Below are 23526 nucleotides of genomic sequence, written 5' to 3'. Positions count from 1 at the left end.
AGTTAAACGATGATTTTGACATTACCGAAGCTTTAATACCTTTATTTAGTTAGGATTTCTGATAAAAACAGTATTAGCTTTAGTTTTTGCTAGAGTTTTGTTAGTCTTGAGGGATTAGAGTGATGATAGAGAAAAAAAAAACTAGTTTTGATAGATAGGAAAACAATAGATAGATGGATAAAAAATCAGTTAAGCGATAGTTTTGACATTACCGAAGCTTTAATACCTTTATTGAGTTAATATTTCTGATAAAAACAGTATTAGCTTTAGCTTTGCTAAAATTTTGTTACTCTAGACGGATTAGAGTGATGATAGAGAAAGAAAAAACTAGTTTTGATAGATAGGAAAACAATAGATAGATGGATAAAAAATCAGTTAAGCGATAGTTTTGACATTACCGAAGCTTTAATACCTTTATTGAGTTAGGATTTCTGATAAAAACAGTATTAGCTTTAGCTTTGCTTAAATTTTGTTACTCTAGACGGATTAGAGTGATGATAGAGAAAGAAAAAACTAGTTTTGATAGATAGGAAAACAATAGATAGATGGATCAAAAATCAGTTAAACTATGATTTTGACATTACCGAAGCTTTAATACCTTTATTGAGTTAGGATTTCTGATAAAAACAGTATTAGCTTTAGCTTTGCTAAAATTTTGTTACTCTAGACGGATTAGAGTGATGATAGAGAAAGAAAAAACTAGTTTTGATAGATAGGAAAACAATAGATAGATGGACCAAAAATCAGTTAAGCGATAGTTTTGACATTACCGAAACCTTAGTACCTTTATACAGTTAGGATTTATGATAAAAACAATATTAGCTTTAGCTTTGCTGGAGTTTTAATACTCTACAGTGATTAGAGCGATGACAGAAAAAAAAACTAGTTTTGGTATTCTCGAAGGAAATTAGTGTATGTTAGAGTGAAACAAGAAGAAAAGTTTATATTTAATGAAGTTCCCATATTCTTTACATAAATAGCATAAATGACAGAAATAACATGTTTTGGCTTTGCGAAAGCTTTGATATCCCTAACAAAGATAGGAATAATGACATAGTTATATATAGTTATAATTATAATTTTACTAAAGTTTTTAAATTCTTCACATAATAAAAGACATAAACATTCTTCTCATAAAATACCATAATGTTCTAATCAATCCGAACATATTAAATTATATGCTAGTTGGTCAATGCCAACATTTATACTTGAAATCAAACTTAATGAGAATTTTAAATTAATGTTGATATTTAATATTATTACCGTAAAATTATAATTGAATTGCTAATTTGTATAGGTAATTAAAACTATTTGATAGATGATTGTAGGGCGTTCTATATATCTCTTCATACTATCTCTAAAAATATAAATTTTGTTTGCCAAAATATGTTAAAATATATCGAACTTTGGGTCTTAAAAATGTTTTGATGCACTAATGTACTATTGTTTATTAAGTAATACTAAGAAAGCAATGCTTATATTTTTATTATTAATAATAGTATTTGTATTATTCTAAATTTATATATAAATTGGCAAGGAACTAATATAATAAACAATGATATTTTAAACTCAAACATATACAATATAAATCCGTAAATAGTTTTGGCTTTCACGAATCCATTACCGTATACATAGGTAGACAGTTATATTACACATTATTAACGAGAAATGTGACATTGCTATAAATATGGATGTATATATTGGTTTAGCTTTTTACCGGCAATTATTTTATATGAATGCTTAATGATATGACTGATTTCATTTAATCTGAACTTGTTGACTTGATCTACTGAACAATAAACAATAATAAACATGGGGACACACACATAATTAAATCGATTAGTCTTAGAATTTTTACAAAAATGGTTACGGCTTATGAGAATTGCAACCACTTAGTCGAAATGTGGCCCTATAGAAAGAAGTAAAAATTTAATGTAACCACTGTATATTTGAGGGTTTAGAAGCTTTGGAATCTATGTCTCGGGAACACATGTTATGTCCTAGTGATGCTTAAAATTCCTATGGGATTATTTAAAAATTTTAGAATGAAAAACACGTTTAACTGGAATTATCAAAAAAATCCACACATAAAAAAACAACAATTTATGTTAGATGGATTTAGTTTATCAGTTATGAGAATTATAAGAAGCGGGAAGATATTAGCTAATCAATTATTGCAACTGACGAACCAATCAACCATCTCTGATAGAACTATAGTGAAGTGGTGCTTTAAATTGTACTATGGAATAGGTTAACAATCAATTAGCGAAATTACGACAGATCTGTAAACTGTACGTGCTGAAATATTAACTCCACAAATTTGATTATAATGTATATATAGATATTAAAAGTGGTTCAACAGTAAGAATGTTAAGATAAAATTTTAATAACGAAACTGATAAAATGATAAGAAAAAATGAAAAAGATAATGTGAAAAAGATAATATTTAGATCATCTTTGTCACAAATGTGAAAATTAAGCGATTATGACACTGTTATAGGACCACTAATCACGTACGAATCTAAGATGTGGTTTTTGATTGGATGGTAGTAAGAGATGCACTGAAAATTTGAGAGATATAGGCACAAAAATTCTTCACGAATTCACCCAAGCTTATGGAGTCAAGAAGGATATTGAACCTGATATTTTTAACCCCTTATAAACTTTTGGGAAGGTGATATAGTATTTATACATAATATATAGTGTGAAAATTAGGTGGAATAAGGGATTCTTATATTGTATTTAATACCATAAAATCATATAAATCTAGCTATTTGTAGCTTCGTCTACGTTTTCTCATCTTGATCAGTATGATGAAACGAATTCATTAATAATCCTCTCTATGTCTGTACACCTAATTACCTGTGATTTTTGCTGTTTGAACTGATTTTTTGGAGGAACTTTGTATGAATTGAAGCAGCTGCAGTCAGAGAGAATGAGAGTAGATGAGAGAATGAGCTTATTTATGTACGTATATGAGTTGAACTTAATTTAAGTGTCAATAAAGTTTTTTATTAATAGCTGTAAAGAAATTTAATAATCTATAAATAAATATTATTGATTACAAATCGAACAGCCATATGTGTGAAAGATATTGAAGCTTCTGCAAAGTCAAAGCTAACTTTATATTTTTAATAAATGTTTTATTAGTAATTTAATGCTCCGCAAATAGCATAGTCGCATTTATTTTTATGCTACATACAGGGTGCCACAGAAAACTCTACACATTGAAGATTTAACATCTTCAATCATCTTCAACTTATAAGATTCATTAAATCTTATTAATTTATTATATTATATTAATGAATGATTGATATGATATGTGATTAACAATATTAATAATAAAATTCATGGACGTAGTCTAGAAGCGGATCAGATGGAATCACATTTGAAGAAATTTCAATTTTAAAAAATGATGAGCAAAACAAAGTTATACAAATAATCAATTAAGTTCCGATAGGTTAGGTTAGGTTATTTGGCTTAGTCAAATCATATTATTTCTGTCATTAATCCTATTTATGTAAAGAATTAGGGAACTTCAGTAAACATAAAATTTTCTTCTTGTTTCATTCTAACATACACTAATTTCCTTCGAGAATATCAAAACTAGTTTTTTCTTTTTCTGTCATTGCTCTAATCACTCTAGAGTATTAAAACTCCAGCAAAGCTAAAACAAAAAAAAGACCAAATAGACGGTTAAACCAAATTAATTGAAAACTAATCGGATATCTGTTTTCAACTGCTGTACTTGACTGCTTAGACAAACACATGCCTATACCTTCGTTAAGGATCTATCATGTATAGTCTGGTACATGAGAGGGGTTGTTTTTAGTCCGTGCAAACTAGGCATACCAGTTTTAAACCTTCTCTCCGCATGAATAACTCCACGAAATTTTTTTTATTATCAAATATTACTATAGACTCAGTTTTAAGTAGGAGATTGAGGCATGGTTTTACATGCACATCCTGCATAAACCCAAGACAATATTAATTTTATTACACACTTGCGTCTTTTTTATAAAAAGGAGCTGAAGGTAGTTTTATTTAAAGAACTGTTGTAGGAACACTGTGTCTAATATAAAAAGGTACTAATATACAAACTTATAAAGTATATTATTAATATTATATTAAATTTATATATTTTATGCTATACAAATATCATATATACTTTATCAGATAACAGATAAAGTGTCATGCAACAAGTTCTTCTCTCTGAATACTGAAATTGATCGAAATCCATTGTCAAATCATCGTGTTTGGGTAACTGGAAACTCTCCAAAATTTGAAATAAATGATTTTTTCTGCAAAAACCACTAAGAACACTATTTTTAAAAATAATACCATGTAAGACCATGTAATCGCTCTCTGATTTTATTTTGTTTAAATTTTTTTCTCAATGTACTTTATCAACCTAAACTTCTTTGGATCAAGAAATTAACGTCTACACTGACATTTGATAAGAAACACCCTGTTTTGATAATAATTTTATATAAATTATTTATTATTCAAATAAATACATATTGGTCTATAATGCTTTGTTACTGACATTATAACATTATAATCACTATCCCTAGGTTATAAAATCAAGCTTTTAACTAAAAATGTGCTATTTTTAGTTAAGAACCTAGTATCTAAATGTATTAAACTATAGAGTGGTTTACTTTTTATGTCTTTGGGATGTGTGTACGTCCACAACATACATATGAGTATGGTAAATATAGGTTTCATTCTGTATTCTGTATGCTTGTTTTCAGAGAATGCCTACCAAACACATTGCATGCTTACAGACATAACGTGATAAAGTACTATAGACGTGTACACAAGTAGATGTATGTCTTACGGATACATAGGTCCCAAAAACTAAGCAAAAACTTCTAAGTAAGTATGTTTGGAAAAGTAGGTTGCAAATTTTTCTTTCGTGCAGCGAAAAGTTTTTGTTTCAACTTAACTTTGAACGAGTGCGCATTGCATTGGAGCAGGCGTTTGTGTGTCGGTGGGCTTGCATAAGCAAAATAAATAAATTTAATAGATATGTGTGTGGATAAGGTTGATTGAAGCATAGGGAATCGAATTGAATCAGTAGTAAATTAAGTTAAGCCTTGTGCATATACCGTTTCATTTGTTACTCGGTCAACTAGGATATGCACAATAAAGTTGAAGATGCGAATACTAATGAAGTGGCTAAAGGAGAACGGGAAGATTTTGTTATTATTAATTCAGATCTTAACGCAGAAACGAAAAACACAACTTTAAGCAAAGAAGTAACGGACAATTCCACTTTGAAATCAAAAAATATTTCGAAGGAATCAGCATGTGTTCCTTTAAATGGCTACGGCCATCGACGCTCATGGATTACTACTGACCGAATTAATGAGCTTCGTCGAAAAGCGTTAGAAGCAATGAAGCAAAATAAAACTTTTACCATTCGGGGCTGTTTTCAATCGGTGCGAAACGCTCTGATTTGTCGTGGATGGGTAGAAAAGTTAGATATGCATCGAAAACATTTTCCAACGGGCATATGCCAAATATCTTATGAAGACCTTTCGCAAGGATTACCAAAACGAAAAGCTGGAGAGACTCGTAGTCAATATATAAATAAATGTGAGCGTAATATTATGTCACGGTTTTTGGAGCATATGCCAATTGACTTTCTGTGGACTAATCGTAAGGAGAAATGTGATTACATAGATCAGGCTAAGAATCCTACTATGACTATTAATAAATTTCATCGTGCGCCATTTACATCTAAGGAGGGCTTATGTAACCAATTGAAGGATTTTCATTGGTTTTACGAAGAGAATATTGCTGAAATGTATTTTCCACGCTGTTTTAATGTATGGAATCCTGAGGAATTAAGTGAATTTGTTGAGAATTATAAATTGACTGCGTGCATTGCCTTTATTCGAATTATAACTGAGAAATATGAATTAAATGCTGTCAAGAAATTGTTTTCAACTTCGGGAAAGATTCCATATTCTGCTGTTGAATTCGCTTTTAAACGGTGTACAGAATTTATTGAGTGTTGTCAGCATTGTGATATTGATTTTGAAAATTCTCCAAAGATATGGGATCATGAATGGGATCTGTTTCTCTATCAGCATTACCAAGTGGCAAATGAAAGTATGGCAATTTGTATAGACGATCATCATGATTGTGACACAGTTTTAAAAACTGCGAATCATATATTAGATACTATAAAATCATATTGGCCACAATATTCGTTAGATGGTTGGCAAAATTTATGGATTGTTAAGCCAGCTAATAAATGCCGAGGTAGAGGCATACAGTTATTGGATAATTTAAAAAAAATTTTAACTGTTGTAAATCCACCGATTGCTTCAAAAAGTCGTTATGTTGTTCAAAAATACATTGGTGAGTGTGATTATATAGAAAATAATAAAAAATGAAAGTCTGTGACAAACATTATATATGTTATGGATGAAAACAGAAAATCTAAGAAATTAAGAGCCACATAGGTTGTATGGGCCATTGTATTAATATAAATGTGTGGTCGACTCAGCGAACCTATACGAGTTTCTGAATGAAACAGTATCATACATAGCATGATCTGATGATCTTTTGAAATTAAAACAAAGTGTGTTCGGGAGGAAAAAATATTTTCATACATTTCAGTCATGGTTAATATTCATTTCACAAGAAAGCATGACAGTGATAAAATTCTTACAATATGTAGAGTCTTAGTTGTTGTGATATTTGTGGTATATAGTAATGTCAGGAATGCGCATAGCTATGATAAAAATTTGCCCTCACAATATAGTTGGCGAATTAAATGCAACAGATATATAACTTATCTAGATGTCAAAACAAAATTTTAGTCTATAAATTTTTCTTAAAAATTATGTGTATAGATTATAATCGCTATCCCAAGAAGTTGAACGCACGTACTATATGTCAATACTATATATGTGTAGACAACTTATAAATATTTTTTCAATTTTGTGTTGTTTTGCCTCGGGTAGTAGTTCCATTATTTCTGAGAAAATCTGCTTTCTCGCCTTTCTTAAAAACGATGAAAGCCGAATAGCAGTTATGAGCCGTCTCATAAATAAGTGTATTTGTGTATCTGGCCCAAGTCACTCTTGCAAAAAGTAATTTGTTTGATTAATATACATATATCTTCTAAAAAGTATGTGCTATGCTTTACGTATAATTCCTAAGAATCGCCTACATAAATAAATAAATAAAATAAAGCATCCATTCAATATGTATGGCATACAGCTAGTATTACAAACGAAAGACTGGCAGATAAGATATTAAATTAATTTAAATTAATTTAGCTTACATAGTTTAATTACATATTTACGACTATTGAATATTATAATCTATTGATTATTTGTCCATTATAACGTAATAATAACAGGTTTGGTTATCAAAGAATTAAATATTTATTATATCTTGGGTATAACTGCTAAGATTTGTAGTCTCTTTAAGTCTTTGTATACTCTTAGTTTATAGATATAGATATATATAACACACATTTCTTTTGCCATTTACATTGTATAGTAGAAACTTTGTTAACGGACCTTCTGTTGTTCGAAAACTGTTCTCGTATGAAAAGTTTTTTGACAATAAAATTTATTTTGGAAGAAATAAAACTCGGAGATTCCATTGTGAACGAAAAAATTGGTAGATTATGATTATCCGCTCAACATAGTTTTTACTGAATTATTATTTGAAATAATCAGATGAGATCCATTATATTATTGATCATATGATGTTAGTCTATTTCTTTCATTAATGTTAGTCTATTTCACTATTATATTTTCCTGATAAAAAAAATGCATTTTAAAAGTCTAAAGTTTTCTTAATAAAATTCATAATTAATTTAATGTGTTTGACGAACTAAGAAGATGGATGTTGTATTACGTATCTGTTTCGTGCTACTTCTAATGGTTTCCGCAGAAGCTAAGGTGATGAAGGTCAAGAGGAAGTAATTAAATAATTTCACATCACCTATTCTAGTCTAGGATATAGTAAAAAATAATATCTGTTTTGAAATTCTACCAGCTGGAACATATCTCGAGTGACTCTAATAGCATTTATACTTCTTGTGAGATATCACAACAGACTAACGTCTCTTGAAGAGAGAAACCGATATCAATGCTAACCTAATTAATTATTTAAAAATTTGGTAGCATAATATAGAATTTTCTGATTTAATGGACGGACAGACGGATATATCTTCTATATATCATTTAAAATTGTATAGTATTATGCTCCCAATTTTTAAAAAAAAAATACTTCATTATATTTATATGTTTTACATTCCAGAGAAACCTCTAACAATTCATAACACAAAATTCGATATACGACAGTGGTTTCTGATAACCAATGTGCAGCCACTAATAATTTGGATGTACAAGGAGAGCTATCTTCGTTTTAGTTCGCAAGAATACAATCTATCGAATTACCATGAATCAGTTCATCTAACCAATTATGCGATACAGAAGAAATATGGCATAGGGAAACGGGACAAACGATTACCAAATGAAAATATGTGGGATTGTTATTCATTTCAAGCATATTTGCGACAAATTGGAAAATATGACATGTGGTTAAGTCGTATATATCCAGGTATGAGGAAAGCTATTGTTGGAACAATGCTTGCCTCGCAGGAGAATATGGATAGGCGTTCTAATACATTTGAACTTTTCGGAGCTGATTTTATGATATGTGAAAATTTTTATCCATGGTTAATTGAAATCAACTCAAGTCCAGACTTAAGTGCAACAACAAGTGTTACTGCTCGCATGTGTCCACAGTGTCTAGAAGATGTGATTAAAGGTTCGTAATTAATTTCAATATCACATATTAAAAATGAATAACATTTTTCTTTAAGTTGTAATCGATCGGCGTTTAGATGCTAAAACAGATGTTGGCAACTTTGAGTTGGCATATAGACAAATGATTCCTCCAACTCCAGCTTATATGGGCCTGAATCTATTTGTGAAAGGAAAACAAGTTATGTCCAAAGTTAATAATTGTCAAGCTAGTTATCACCAACGTAAGGAACATCGTCTCTTTAATGTCATGACTACTCACAGACAAAAAACGTCCTCTATTTCACACGTACACAAAGAAATGCCGATGTTCAATGCAACAGAAATTGTAGAAAAGAACATGGGAGAAGTTTCAGGTAACTCTCGTGGTCTCTTTAATGGCGGTATTGTCGGAAATGTTCACCAATACCAATATAGAAGTATTTCAACAAATGCGAAACAAAATATTTACCACGGCCCCACTTCAACGACTGCGTGTCCTAATTTACTAAAATCGCTTCACACAAGTGTGGTCCTTAAAAGATCTTATACAAACTTATCAAAATGTCATCCTAACATCTTAAAGGTATGTCCTTCTAAGAATGACCCAGTTAATGTTACCATGAAACGTTATGGTAGTTGTGGTCCACGTCTTAATTACAACAACTACAATAAAGATAAGGATTTTAAGCTTTATATAAAAAAATATCCACATGAAAAAAACAAAGAAAATAATATTGAACAGTTTTCGAAAAAACATTCTATACAAAATACGCATAAGCCACATGGGCTATCTAAAGTAGATACTAAACATTACGATTTAGCTAAAGAATTAAAACATCAAGATAGTCAGGCATTGGAGTTGTTAAAAAACGGCAAAAAGGATCAAAATGTTGTGTCTAAGATTTTGCACCAGGAACCACAAAATCATGTCATCTCTAATGACAAAAATTATCGTCTATATAATTTATCATGTTTGGAAAATTCTTATAACTGTCGCAAGTCTGCTTTGATGATGAATAAATCAAAAAGTTTAATCTCGATAAGTTATATGAAGGATTCGAAAAAAGCTAAACCAGATACACAAAACTCCATTTATTGTCATACTACCGACAGTAGTTTAAATGCAAAAAATCGCGAAGTAACCATAAGACAGTATGGAAGTTCAAAAAAATTCAACCAGAAACTCCGCAAAAATGTTTAAATACTTTTCATAGTGAAGACACTTTTCCAATATTTTAAGATAAATTCTTAAATAGATTAAGTTCTCCGTTAAACCTATGATCTTACGAACGAATATCTTTTTAAATCATCAATTTTGCTCGGCTTTCATATTTCCCAGGTTTCAGGAGAGTTCTATAAACCGAACAGTACTTATTTTATTATTTTTCAACTTTCGCTTATGTTTGAGATATTTTTTATATTATTATATTTTTTTTTTTTTAATATATTTTTTTTTTGTTTTTTTAATATAATTTTTTATTTTTTTGAATATAATATTTTTTTTTGAATATAATATATTTTTTTTTTGAATATAATATTTTTTTTTTGAATATAATATATATTTTTTTTGAATTAATATTTTTTTTAAGAATATAATATATTTTTTTAAATATAATAATATTCTTTTTTTATTTTCACACATATTTTGTATATAAAGATTGTTAAAATGTTTGTAACGTAGTGATGAAGAATTTTGAAGCCCCACTTAATATATAACATATAGTGCAAATTCTCTTCAGTGGATGCCGATGGGATAATTCTGCCAGGCTAGGAATACAATTCATTTAAAAGAATTTAACTGAAACTGGAGACTATAAGTATAACGCGATTTAGAGAGTCGCCCTTTTATGAGAACATCCATCCATTTAAAAAAATTTTTGCTGTATATACAGCATTCTTAAATTGTTTGACGATCGCCCATAAATTTTTCTAGTATTAAAGAAATGCAATTTAAAGAATCACAATTTTTTAGAAATGAAGCTTGAATATTTATAAAAACGTCTGAAATTATAAATGCCATATGAGTTTTCTAATAGTTAATATAGACAGTTCGTTGAGATTGGATGCCGGATGTATGTAAATAATATTCAATATATTCCCTAACTGATTATTGAGACACAAATTCTTTTAACAAAAACTTGAGATACTAGAGATACAAATTCCTTAAGCAATAAATTTGATATTTCAATTCTTCAATTTAATAAATGTTATATTGAAATATTCATCATTATCATCTCTTAAAAAAGTATCTGAAATTTTTAATGTATTTTAACTTTTCGCTCTATAAAATAAATTAATATTATAAACACGTTATTTTCGCAACAACAAATGAAAAAGAAAATTTCAAATATATTAGAATGAAGAACAATATCCATTGTTTAAAAAGTATCAGGAATTTAGGGTTTATGAAATTATGTGTTTTTGTGTTTTGTTTCTGGTCACATATTCCAAGCGCTACTTCTAATATTGTTAATCCCTTTTGGCATCCACATCTAGTCATTTGTAATAATGCGTTACAATAACGTTTATAACAAACAAAAATAAACAAAATATGAATCTCAACAATTTTTAAATCCATTTCGAATCACATATGTAATGTGAGTTAAATGCTAATATAGGAGACCACTATATCCTACTGATTATTCAGATGAAATAATCCATGAAATTAACTAAAGAATAACTACTGCATGTACTGCTTCTTTGCACAATTAGAACACATCAAAATCAATGTTCTTAACAAAACCATAAAGGATCTTCCCACACAGTTCCTAAAATATGCATATCTTTTATATACCTACGAAAGCTAGCATAAAACTCAAGAAAAATAAGTTACATATATTACTAACATGCAAAAAATCATGATATGGTAATATGGCGATATGGCGATAGTTAGAGCAGAGACCATCTAAGACAAAGATGTATAGATGAGATTGCCCAACATACAGGGAATTTAACACTTAAATTTTAGGAAGTAAGTGAAATACGAATAATGTTTTCTCATTAATAATTATTAATTAAATTATTATCAGATAGCTGGATGATATCAGTTAAGGTTTTTGGAGCAACACACGACAACTGAACCTGACAACATATACATACTTTCTTACTATTGGAGGGAAAGGCGAGCGACGTTTAGTTATCTGTGTAAACGTGTGGTTCCGGAAGTTAATCAATCTAGCAATCAAACAGAAATATTCTTGGAATCAAATGGGGTTATAGTCAAAAGAAACTTCTTTTTTCGTGCCTGCCACCCATTGATCTAATTCTTCCTTGAAACAATGGTTGCCATTACAGTGGAGTTCACATAAAAATTTCGCTTGAAAAATATCTCACTTGCGTTAAAAACTGGGCTGACCTAATTAAAGTGTGAATTTACTCACGTGCTAAACAGTTATTTCTTACGTGTAAATTACTTACTTACCTATTTGGCCATGTCTCCCTAGATGTCTCTGCTGTGTGCACTCCTTTTCCAGTTTCGTACGTCTTCTTCCGCCAATTACTTCTTTAAACACATTTTTCGCCGAAGTATCTTTAGCCATTCTCACGACATGACCAAGATCACGAAGCCGAAGAATGTTAACTCGCTGAAATACCTATGTCAACGTCGTAATAAAGCTCATACAGCTCGTTGTTCATTCGTATGTTGTAGTCGTCGCCAATTCGTAGAGGACCAAAGATCTTATGAAAAACTTTACTTTCCAATATACCCAGCGCGAATAAATACGTTTGACAAGAATGTGTACCCCAACTACAGTTATGATCCCTATAATATTGTCCTATTGGACTGTTTTAACATACATACTAATTTGCGCACTATTTAATTATAGTTCACACCCATTAAACCAATTTAGATTTAATTATTCTCACCTAAATTTTTATTATATTTATCATAGAGAAGTTCTATACAATACCTTCTACTACTTTCGTATAAATCTTGCCATCCCTAAACATGCTTGCTTCCTGAGTTATTATGGGCTACAATATCAACAATATATAATCACGAACTAACATACTCGTGTTATGACTATCCGGATATGTTGACAATTATAAAAGAAAACAAACTAAGAGTCGATATAACTTACCCCCTAAAAGCATGCAGATAATGTGGAAAAATCCGAAGCAGAGGACAGCTAGACAATAAATGTATAGATGAGATTGCCCAAGAGCTATATGGTTCAGAATTAAGATAATCTATTGTAACAAATAGTGTAATATTTTTTCATCGCATAAAGGCAATAAAAATTTAAACAACATATCTTGAAAAAATAATTATTTCTGATAACCGAAGTGGACGTGATTTAAATAACAAATTCCTGATACTTTTTGAACAAAATATTTAAAACGAATTCTTACCAACTAACTGCCACATAATTTAAAACTTAGAATGTTTTGTTTATAAATTTTGAATAAGTCTGTGTAAAAAGCATTTAGGTTTACAAAGCCATTGAGAGAAAATTGTTTTGCCAATGGACTATAACATATACTATAACATACGTACCTATGTATTAATCCAAGAAATTTCATTGTTGTTAATTGTGTTGTATTGGTTGACTATATTATAAAAATAAATCTAATAAAAAAATTTGAACCATATTTATGTTTTTAATTATTAAAAATTTACTAATCTCGCATATATATATTATATATGCACATGGTGAGGTAAATTTGTTACTGAGAATGCATTTCTGTTCCTGCTATGGCCGATAAACTGAATGAGCCACTTGCGTCTGACCATATGTGCTCATTCAATTCATTAATAATATAATTTAAGATTATAAATAAAAAATATATATATTATAAAGATGGATTGATGTTATTAAAAATGAATTCAGAAATAGGAAAGTATGAGACTATAGACGAATAATTGATCATCCAGGTGTATGGGAATGAATATCAAACGATATATGTGAGTATATATAGTATGTATATAATATAAGTGAAGAAAAGTATCAAAAACTTTTTGTGAAATAACTATATATACTATACACCGTTGTGAGATCGAAATCAAAATATTTGAGTCAAATTTACTTAAAAAAAACAAATACAGGGTAACCATTTTATTGTTCCAAAAGCATATGTAAATAAAACACACTTGTGATTGAGGTTTCTATCAAATATTTATTTCAATGTTGTATGTTCTCGGTAAGTGCAACTCTTTACTCCTCACTTCTTTACTCCTCAATAATTGCAACACTTCAAAAAACTTCACTGTGACTTTCTCCAAAAAAATTCCATGTATATTTTTGTTGTTGTAGTGCCGTTCTTTGTTTTCTATCCCTCTTGGACACTATTCCCGCAAGTTATCATTTGATAGTTTATTTTAGGGGCCTCAGTAACGGCCTTTCATTAAAAAATTAACGCGACAATAACGCAAAACGCCAGTATTTTAGATAAAATAATATCTGAAGTGTCGGGTAAGACAATACGCCCAGAATACACCGTCAATAAAACCGATAATATGCAGAATTAAAGAAAAAGCAACGTTTAATTTAAGAATACATGAAAAACATTGAAGTCGGGCCTGGCAAACAGCGAACTTTCTCCGCAAAAAATTAGGGCAACAAATACCATAAATGTATACAATACACACATTCAGTGGGCATGAGGAGAATGAAATGCCCCTACATCCTATCCCAATGGACAGTTACAGTATCTGGTACCTCGTTTTGGAAATCGACTTTTATAATTTTGCACGCTCTTTTCGTTTTTCGTACGAATTCTTTGAATGGAGGACTTGCGTATGGGAAATTCGTCAGTGTTGTATCCAAGTACCTCAATAGTAGCTTCAATAATAAATGCAGAATTTCTCATAATTAACTATCATCTGTCTAAAGCTGCCATAACTTTGGAGTGATAAATTTTTTCCTGATAGAAGTTTTATTAATATCGGACTGTGTGCTCTCAGTTTGGACGGATAAATTTTCTTGTAAATCCATTATTTCAGAATCAGAAGACGAATCTTCTTGATATGATGACGTCAAAGCAGTTAAGGATGAACTGTCTTATGTTTTATTCGCTTATATATTATTAATATATAATTTATTTCTCATAACCTTATTTTTTTAAATTAAGGAATCAAGTATAAAATGCAGAATTTAGTCTACTGCTTAGAATGGGATATATGAAATTTTACCTGTGGTCAGTCTTACTCTATGGAATAGAAACTTGGACTTTAAAACAACTGTAATAAATAAATTGGAGGCTTTCGATATGTAGTTTTTTCACCCTCTATTGAAAATACCTTTGACTGATAGAGTTACCAATGTAGAAGTGCTCTGGAGAATGCAGCAAGAAAGAAAAAAAGCATACTTGGGACACTTAATGCGTGCATCCGAATACAATGTATTGCAACTTATATTTCAAAGCCGTATAGAGGGTCGCAGAGGTATTGAACAGAAATAACTCTCATGGTTAAGGAATATTCGTACCTGGATAGGACTTTGAATTATCGGTGAATTGATACACTCTGTGCGATCGAGAGAGCTTTACATAGCGATAGTAAATATCATATCGTGAGACGCTTTTTGAATGCTGTATAGATTGTAGTTTAATGTAAAATCATGAAGTTGAATATAAAAAGTTAAATGTTACATTTTATGATTAGTTATAAGTATTATTAAGTAATAGTTAATAAGTATTATTTGTAGTATTGAAGATTTAAATTAAAAATTATGTGGAAATAAGCTTATTGTTAATAAATGCGACCGCTGACACTCAAAGCCTAAGAAGAACTGGGTTTACAGATGACGAGATAGTCAACAAATAAAAACTAAATAACTTCATTAAATACTTATAGGGGAGAAGATGGGGGTACAAGTTAAATATTTCAAACAAACAATACTACCAATAGTATAGTATAACGTATTTAAACGTTGTACTATTTAAAAGATTTATATTAAATTGCTCTTCTCTTCAATGACTTACCCTTCTCATTTGTCATAGATGCTGTTACGAGACGAACAACACAAAACAAACCTCGTTGTATTATCTGACATCCTCTAAATCTTGCCATTAGATTAAGCAGATAATAAATGTGAATTAACCAATAGACGAAGCGACAATCAAGACAAATTCTTGCCTATGAATCCTCGAAGGTTGGCCATTAAAAGGCCATAACGCTGTCAAAACAAATGAAATGCGAATCAACCATTAAATCGTAATGGCGCACAGGTAGAATGTGTCAAAGAGTCCCAATATTTAGGAAGAGTTGTAATATCTCATGGAGGCACTGTTGCTGATGTAGTTGCAAGAACTAAGAAAGCATTTGGTGTATTTCCTCGAATGAATAAAATATGGTCATCTAAATTTTTCCGCACAAAGACGAAAGTCACCATATTCAACTCTTGTGTTCTGTCAGTTCTTCTCTATGGCTGCGAAGCGTGATTTGTAATATAAAGAGTGCAACAAAAACTACGCAGCTTTGTCAACCGATGTCTTCACAGTATTCTCCGTATCTTCTGGCTAAATACTATCACCAACGAGTAGCTATGGTCCAGAACAAATATGAAAGATATAAATATTGATATTTGGAGTAGAAAAGGTTCTAGACCTCTATACGAAATATGGCCCTACAATATAATCGCCAAGGCAACAGCCTCAGACGGCGATTTTGCTCTACATGAAGACGTTCAACTTTAAGTGCAATCAAGGCAAACATACAAAAGTAGAAACTACAGCAGTATCAGCCCTATCAGGGACATCGTTTTGCAAAGAAGTCAATTGAAACTACTAATATATAGCCTATGCTCAGTATAAGAGACAGCTCGAAATCAACTGTTTGACTCGAAATCTAGCAAGACTTTAATAATAAATAAATAATGACCAATTGTCACACCCTTGGTTATATCAACCATTCGTCAACATAAAGGAAAATTAAAGCATAGATCTAACGTCTTCTTGGCTTACACTTTTATTTCAAATAAAATTTGCAATAAAAAATTATTATTTATTAATAATTTTGTATGCAATTTATTTTTCTATACTAAATAATACTAAATACTGGCGATAGCACTTTGGCCTGGTAAAATTGATAAAGTAAGCCATTTATCTATCAATGCGCAATATACGGTCTGAGCAAAATACTTGCATAATTACTGCAATTTGACAATCTGGTGAAATCATTTAAAAAGACAATGTGACGAAATTGTTTAATAAAACAATCTTATGAAATATTTAATTTAAATAATTTGATGAAATTTTTAATAAAACAATCTGATGAAATTATGCAATAAAACAATCTGATGAAATTATGCAATAAAACAATCTGATGAAATTATGCAATAAAACAGTCTGATGAAATCATTTTTATCAGATTTAGGTAGGATAATCTATTTTACCAGCACGTTTATAGACAATTTCTTGATGCGGCGATGCAACAAATCAAGGATTCCCCATAGCCTAATTATGATCTGCAAAAATTATTTAACAAGTCTAGCCCAGCAGCCAATTCCTTAACCTATATCGGTTATAAGTATATCTATAGATGTAAGTATATCTACCACACCACACACCAAATCCTTACCCGATATAAATCATTTTCTAGTTATTGAGTTTAAGACCTAGTGAAGACCTTTAAATTTAAGTCGTGCTGTTATGGAGACTCAAGGAAACCTTTCTTACTGCCCCTATTTATGAATTAAATTATTTACGATAACGATAAGTCTACTGTTCCTACTTAAATTTCTTTCATTATATACAAAATAAAAGCCTTCCGATTGGTTAACATAATTTATTTAAAGGCGGCGTAATACATTCGTACCAATCAATAGCGATTTTTAAATTCTTTTACTTAGTGAATAGACGGATAAATACACTTTTAAATATACATATAATTATTATACCTTTTACTCAATTTTTTAATTAACTTAACTTTTCAATATTAAAAATTTTCAATAAAAAATAGTCTAGCTTGGATGATCATTGCATTTAAAATAATAAAAAAAAAAAATATCCCATAATTTGTAACTTTTCATTATAAATTTAAACTAAATAATAGATGATATACAATATGAAACAAATATTTCTATGTATGTATAAAAAAACAACTGATATTGGATTTTAAGTGTTTTTACAATTTAACAGAAAGTGTAGCTACAAAATAACTTAACTTCAAAAATAATAGTAGAAAAAATAGAAAATCTAAAAGTTCCTCAATAATTATTTTGTTCGAAAAATGCACATGCCATTAATTAGTAGTATATATGTATGCGATTATGTTTCTTGTGACCCCATTTAAACAAATATTTATGATATAATTGCTTTAAATGTAAAAAATATTTACATTTTATTGTTTTTAATTAAATTATCTCAGTTAATTAAATGTATTAATTGTTTGTTTGTATATCATAATTTTGCGATGTGCTATAAAACACTGTTTCCTTTAATCCTGATTACAACTTATCAAGGTATTGAGTTAAATCAGGTAGACCTTCCTTAAGACCTTTGCGTTTGCGTGTATCCTGCACGATTGTATAAGGCTTGCTTGATGGTTCAGATGGATCGCCTGGAAGTACTTGCCAGTGATCAAACACACATTGTGGGAAGGCTTGACCGCCAGTGTTAGAACGTAAATCAGCTGTGAATCCGAAGGATTCGTTTACGGGTAAATATGCTTTAACAACGAACATAGGTGTTCCTACAACTTGTGATTCTTCGAATACATGTCCACGACGCCTATTAAGTACACCGTAGATGCCACCAACAGCTACTTCAGGACATTGAATTTCACATAAGTACACAGGTTCCATAATGCGAGGTGATGCAGTAATAGCTGCAGCATATAAACAACGACGTGCTGTTGGAATGATTTGGCCACCACCACGATGGATAGCGTCAGCGTGTAATGTCACATCATAAATGTTGAAACGTACACCTCGCATATTTTCTTCAGCCATGATACCTTCTTTTGTTGCCCATTGGAAACCAGCAACAACTGAATCTTTAATTTCATTTAGATATTGCACAGATTTAGTACAATCCAAGATAAAGTTGGGGCCTGTACCATCAGGTCCAAAGCACCAAATCTTACGAGCTTCAGTTACATCATAATCGTATTTCTCAGCCAAATAACGAGCACGCACTTTGAAATCATCCTTTGAGCTAACGTCTCCATTATCAATATCTTCTGGTAAACCATCGGGCATAGGCATAGCTTTCATAATCAAACGGTTATGTTTGTTTGGTGATTTAGATAAGCACATTTGGTTGGATTCTTCAAAAACGGTTTCACGATATGATACAACGGGATCTGATTTCTTAAGTGGGATACAGGCATGATCTTCTTCTAAATCTTTCAAGCAAATTTCTAAATGCAATTCACCGGCACCAGCAATGATGTGTTCGCCAGATTCTTCAATAATACACTGTACCATAGGATCGGACTTAGCTAAACGTTTAAGACCTTCTACTAGTTTTGGCAAGTCAGCTGGATTTTTAGGCTCTACTGCAACACGCACAACAGGAGATACAGAGAACTTCATCACCTATAATTAAACAATAAATTAAATCCAAGCTTTCACTTATCACTTTTACAAATTATACCTTCATGTTATGTGCATCCTTGAATGTGGTAATGGTACCTGTTTTCACCAAGAATTGATCTACACCAACAAGACCGCAAATATTACCAGAAGGTACATCTTCAATAGCCTCAACATAGCGACCCATCATCAAAATAGTACGCTGAATAGCTTTTTCATAAAGATCTTCTTTCTTTCCGGGAACATAGTTTGGTCCCATAATACGGCACTTCTGTCCTGTAGCAACTTTACCAGAGAAAACACGACCGAAAGCATAAAAACGACCTTTATCAGATGTCGGTACCATTTTTGAAATGTACATCATGAGAGGACCGTCTGGATCACAATTTTTAACAGCAACTGCGGCTTCATCATCATGAGGTCCTTCGTACAACATTTCCATACGATACTTTTGGGCTACAACAGGTGAAGGCAAATGAATGGCTATCATTTGAAGTAAAGCTTCACCAGCGGGCAACCAGGTACGCATGACTACTTTAAGAAGTGCTTTACCATCTTTGTCCTTATCTTCGTGTTTTAATGCAACACCAATCTTTTCCAATAAAGTTGGAACTTCTTCCTTTTTGTAATTCATTATAGCATCAAAAACTTTATAAATTGGATCCAAAATATACATGCAGAAAGAACGTTTGTTATCTGCTTCTTTCTGTTTTTGCCATTTCTTAGTTTTAGCATTGAAGAAGTTTTCGCCCCACAACCTGAAAATCATACACGTTTTCATACATCCTTTCTAATTAATTTTAATATTATAACGATTGTTTCTACGATATTCTTAGCGTGCTCATATCAGACATTAGGAAAGAGGTCGCTGAGCAGCGTTTCAAATATATAGAATTGGGATTTATTCTGCTTTTATTGAAGTGCACTAATTGCACGTTCATCAGGCTCACATTTATCACAAAGTGATGGGACATGAACCTTATGTGCAACACAAATTGTGCTAAAAGCAATTCAAGAAATAGATTCGATTCGATTCGATCTGACTTACCTGTTCATTAGTTTCACCACATCGATTTTAAACTTTTCAGAGTACATTTCAGAGAATTGTTTGAGTGTGAACGCCCAACCGTGTAGACCTGAGCCGAAGCCAACAGAACCTTTAGAGGGATCTACCCTCACTTCGCCCATTGGACCGCCATCGTCGTTGTATGTTGCAATAATAACGTTCACGTTTTCTACAATACGTTGAAACGTTTGATAAAGTTCTTCAGCGTCCAGTTGGAGTTCGAGCAATGCGCGATCCATTTTGTTCATGAACAGAATTGGCTTGATACGTTCAGCAATTGCTTGGCGCAATACAGTCTCAGTTTGTACACATACACCAGACACACAATCGACAACAACCAAGGCACCGTCAGTTACACGCAAAGCTGCTGTTACCTCAGACGAGAAATCGACGTGTCCAGGTGAGTCAATCAAGTTTATCAAGAAACCTTTGCAATCTTTCTCACGTTGATCAGGGGTTGTAATGAAAACCAAATCTTTGTCCTCAACTTCGAAGTACATGGAAATAGCGCTGTAATATTAAATCCTTTTTTTAAACCACATATTTACAAAAATATAACAAAACATTCTTACGTTGATTTAATAGTAATGCAACGCTCCTGCTCATCTTTACGTGTATCAGTGAAACGAGTTTCACCTGCTTTGGCTCCAGCAATAATACCAGCTTTTGATACCTGAAAAATCATTCGTATAAATACACGAAAAAAATTAAATATTTTATTTGCATGCTTACCAAAGAATCGGTTAAAGTAGATTTACCATGATCGACATGAGCAATGACGGACATATTACGGATATTCCGTTTCTTGTCCATCAAGCCACGGATCTCATCGACAGTGAAGTTGACCTAAAAGAGAAAATTCCATTTTTAATTTAGTCGAGTATATTTTTTTTTTATTAAATTAATAAATATTTATTATTATATTAATTAAGTATACATTTGGTGCACATATATCCTTTATACCATTTCAACACCATATAGCTTATATGCAATTGTGAGTACTTAAGTCACAACAGTAAATAATGTCACTCTGAATTTCATCACGATATTTTTATTTTTAATATAATCACTTTAAATACGTTCTTTATATTAAATATTATAATATTTTCAATTCCCAGAATTTTTTGTTGATTATTTACATATTTTATTTAATTTTCGTAGCTTACCATTTTCGATGTTTAACGATTTTCTTGACCAACTTTAAAAAGACTACGCGCCTGCTGTGGCGTATTTGACAAAAAAGAACGATGTGGAATTATTTCACCGCCAGCCGAACCTTCACTTGACGAAACTGAACGAAACAAAAATGGCGAAAGGGTACGTTCAGTTTTCGATAACAAAATACTTTCCGAACACTCTTTTACACGTCAAGAATATTTCACAACAGTGTCATTTGCACTTTTATCACTTTTATCACTTTTATCATATATAGAAACGTTTTTAAAAATATAATACGTGATTTATGATTTTTGAATTTCTCAATTAGCAAATTTATAAAATTTAGAGTTTAATAAATTTAGGAATAAATCAAAACTTATCGTAAAAAAACATAGATTCGTTAAATTGTGTGCGCTGCGCTGAAACATAAATCAACTTTAGTTATTTGTTTAAATTCCTAAAACAAATTTGACATGTTTAAAAAAAATATTTAAATGTTTTAATTTTGATTTTTAATTCTACGTAATATTAAATAGATATTAAAATTAATAAAGTTTTCGCATATTTTTACTTTCTTTCTAACATTTTAAATTGTTTTCCATAGTAAATTTTCTAGTAAATTTTTATTATTATGTTGAGGCTTGTTGAATTAGTGCACTTAAGCACTTTTACTCCATATTAACTATGAAGTTTTTTCATAACGCTTTGACTGAATTATTGTTTATCACTTCAACAGACTAAGCAATAACTGACCTCAGATGTGCATATTAAAAATTATAATAATTATAGAATTATAGCCTAAGAATTATAGTACATTCACACTGTCTCTTTTAGACACTTACTCATATATATTAGCCATAATTTTCTCTTTTAAATAAAAGAAATATTCGCAACTTACGAAAGAAAACATGTGAAGCAATGACAATGCGCTTAAAATCTTCAGAGTTAGGTTTTATTCGCAAAAAAGATTACGTCTCAAGTTTCAGTGCAATCAAATACAAAAATCTGTCTATTGTGAATGTTCAATGGAAATATGTTGCAAAATTCCCATCATCCCTTAAAATCACATGAACATTTCATTTACTAATAAATTCAAATACATAAATGAATAAATAAATTTAAATATATAAGATAAAAATGCTAACCATTGCCTTTCAATATTGAGCCAAATTCAATAATCAGTCTATTGTGAATGTTCACTGAAAGAAAATATATTGCAAAATTCAAATCATTTGTTAAAATCAAATAAAATGCTAGCCATTGCCCTTCAATATTCATTTTGTTTTCTTTATTTAAATTAATTAGTTTTTAGTGTTTACAATTTTTATATATCATATTGTAAACAACACTACAAAAACATATGTCAAAAAAAAGCATTTGAAATATTTTAAAATTGATGCCAATTTGTTTCAACCAGACCTAATGCTGTTTTTTTACAACTCGGAAAGAAAAATTTCGGCTATTAATGAGTAGACGTTTATATTATAATAAGCTCATTTATGCAGCTGACAGATTTTTACAAATTTTTACTCTACCTAATAATATATCACAAAAAAAATTATATATATAATTGATGTGTTAAATCATGTATATACATTTTATATATTAATTACATACTTAATTAATAAAAACAAAGATTTTCATAAATACTTACTTCTTTAGTGCCTTTTTTCACAGCTCAGCTGTTGTTTATTCACATTTCACATAAGAAAATGTGACAATTAATCAACTTTTATTAATTTTCCTTGTGGGAAATTTATTTTTAAGGGTTGCATTCGACAATTTCCACCTTAAATGAGTTGATTTATTTATAATGAATGCATTTATATAAACGAGTTTGGTATGGCAAATCATTTTCATTAGTGGTTATAATGTGCAAAACCGTCTAAATTAGACAGTGTAAATGTGCTATTAGGTTAACTGTTTAACATTGTTCCACAATTAAAATTGCTGTTTACACCACAACAATTTATTTAACAGACAATAATACATAGGTAAACCAATAAAAAAAGAAGATGAAAAAAAGCTGTATATATAGTAT

The 23526-nt window shown here is 30.5% G+C and overlaps 2 protein-coding genes across 2 annotated transcripts; one reads left to right on the top strand and one right to left on the bottom strand.

Annotated features, from left to right (window-relative positions):
- The first annotated feature begins 5141 nt into the window (after positions 1 to 5141).
- On the top strand, positions 5142 to 10145 carry LOC119688399 (tubulin glycylase 3A). The gene is made up of 3 exons (XM_038103078.1): positions 5142 to 6372; positions 8293 to 8805; positions 8861 to 10145. The coding sequence occupies exons 1-3, from the start codon at positions 5142 to 5144 to the stop codon at positions 9982 to 9984; spliced, it is 2868 nt and encodes a 955-aa protein (XP_037959006.1). The 3' UTR covers positions 9985 to 10145.
- A 7651-nt stretch (positions 10146 to 17796) lies between these two features.
- LOC119687026 (eukaryotic translation elongation factor 2) lies at positions 17797 to 21578 on the bottom strand. Its single transcript, XM_038101167.1, has 6 exons — positions 21494 to 21578; positions 21060 to 21173; positions 20900 to 21000; positions 20310 to 20837; positions 19323 to 20019; positions 17797 to 19264 (listed from the first exon to the last, which is right to left on the bottom strand). The coding sequence occupies exons 1-6, from the start codon at positions 21494 to 21496 to the stop codon at positions 18173 to 18175; spliced, it is 2535 nt and encodes an 844-aa protein (XP_037957095.1). The 5' UTR covers positions 21497 to 21578; the 3' UTR covers positions 17797 to 18172.
- Positions 21579 to 23526: the final 1948 nt, after the last annotated feature.

The sequence above is a fragment of the Teleopsis dalmanni genome, chromosome X (genome assembly GCF_002237135.1).
Source record: "Teleopsis dalmanni isolate 2A chromosome X, ASM223713v2, whole genome shotgun sequence".
Classification (NCBI taxonomy): domain Eukaryota; kingdom Metazoa; phylum Arthropoda; class Insecta; order Diptera; family Diopsidae; genus Teleopsis; species Teleopsis dalmanni.
The sequence above is the reverse complement of the archived record's forward strand: the minus strand, read 5'-3'. Positions and strand labels throughout refer to the sequence as shown.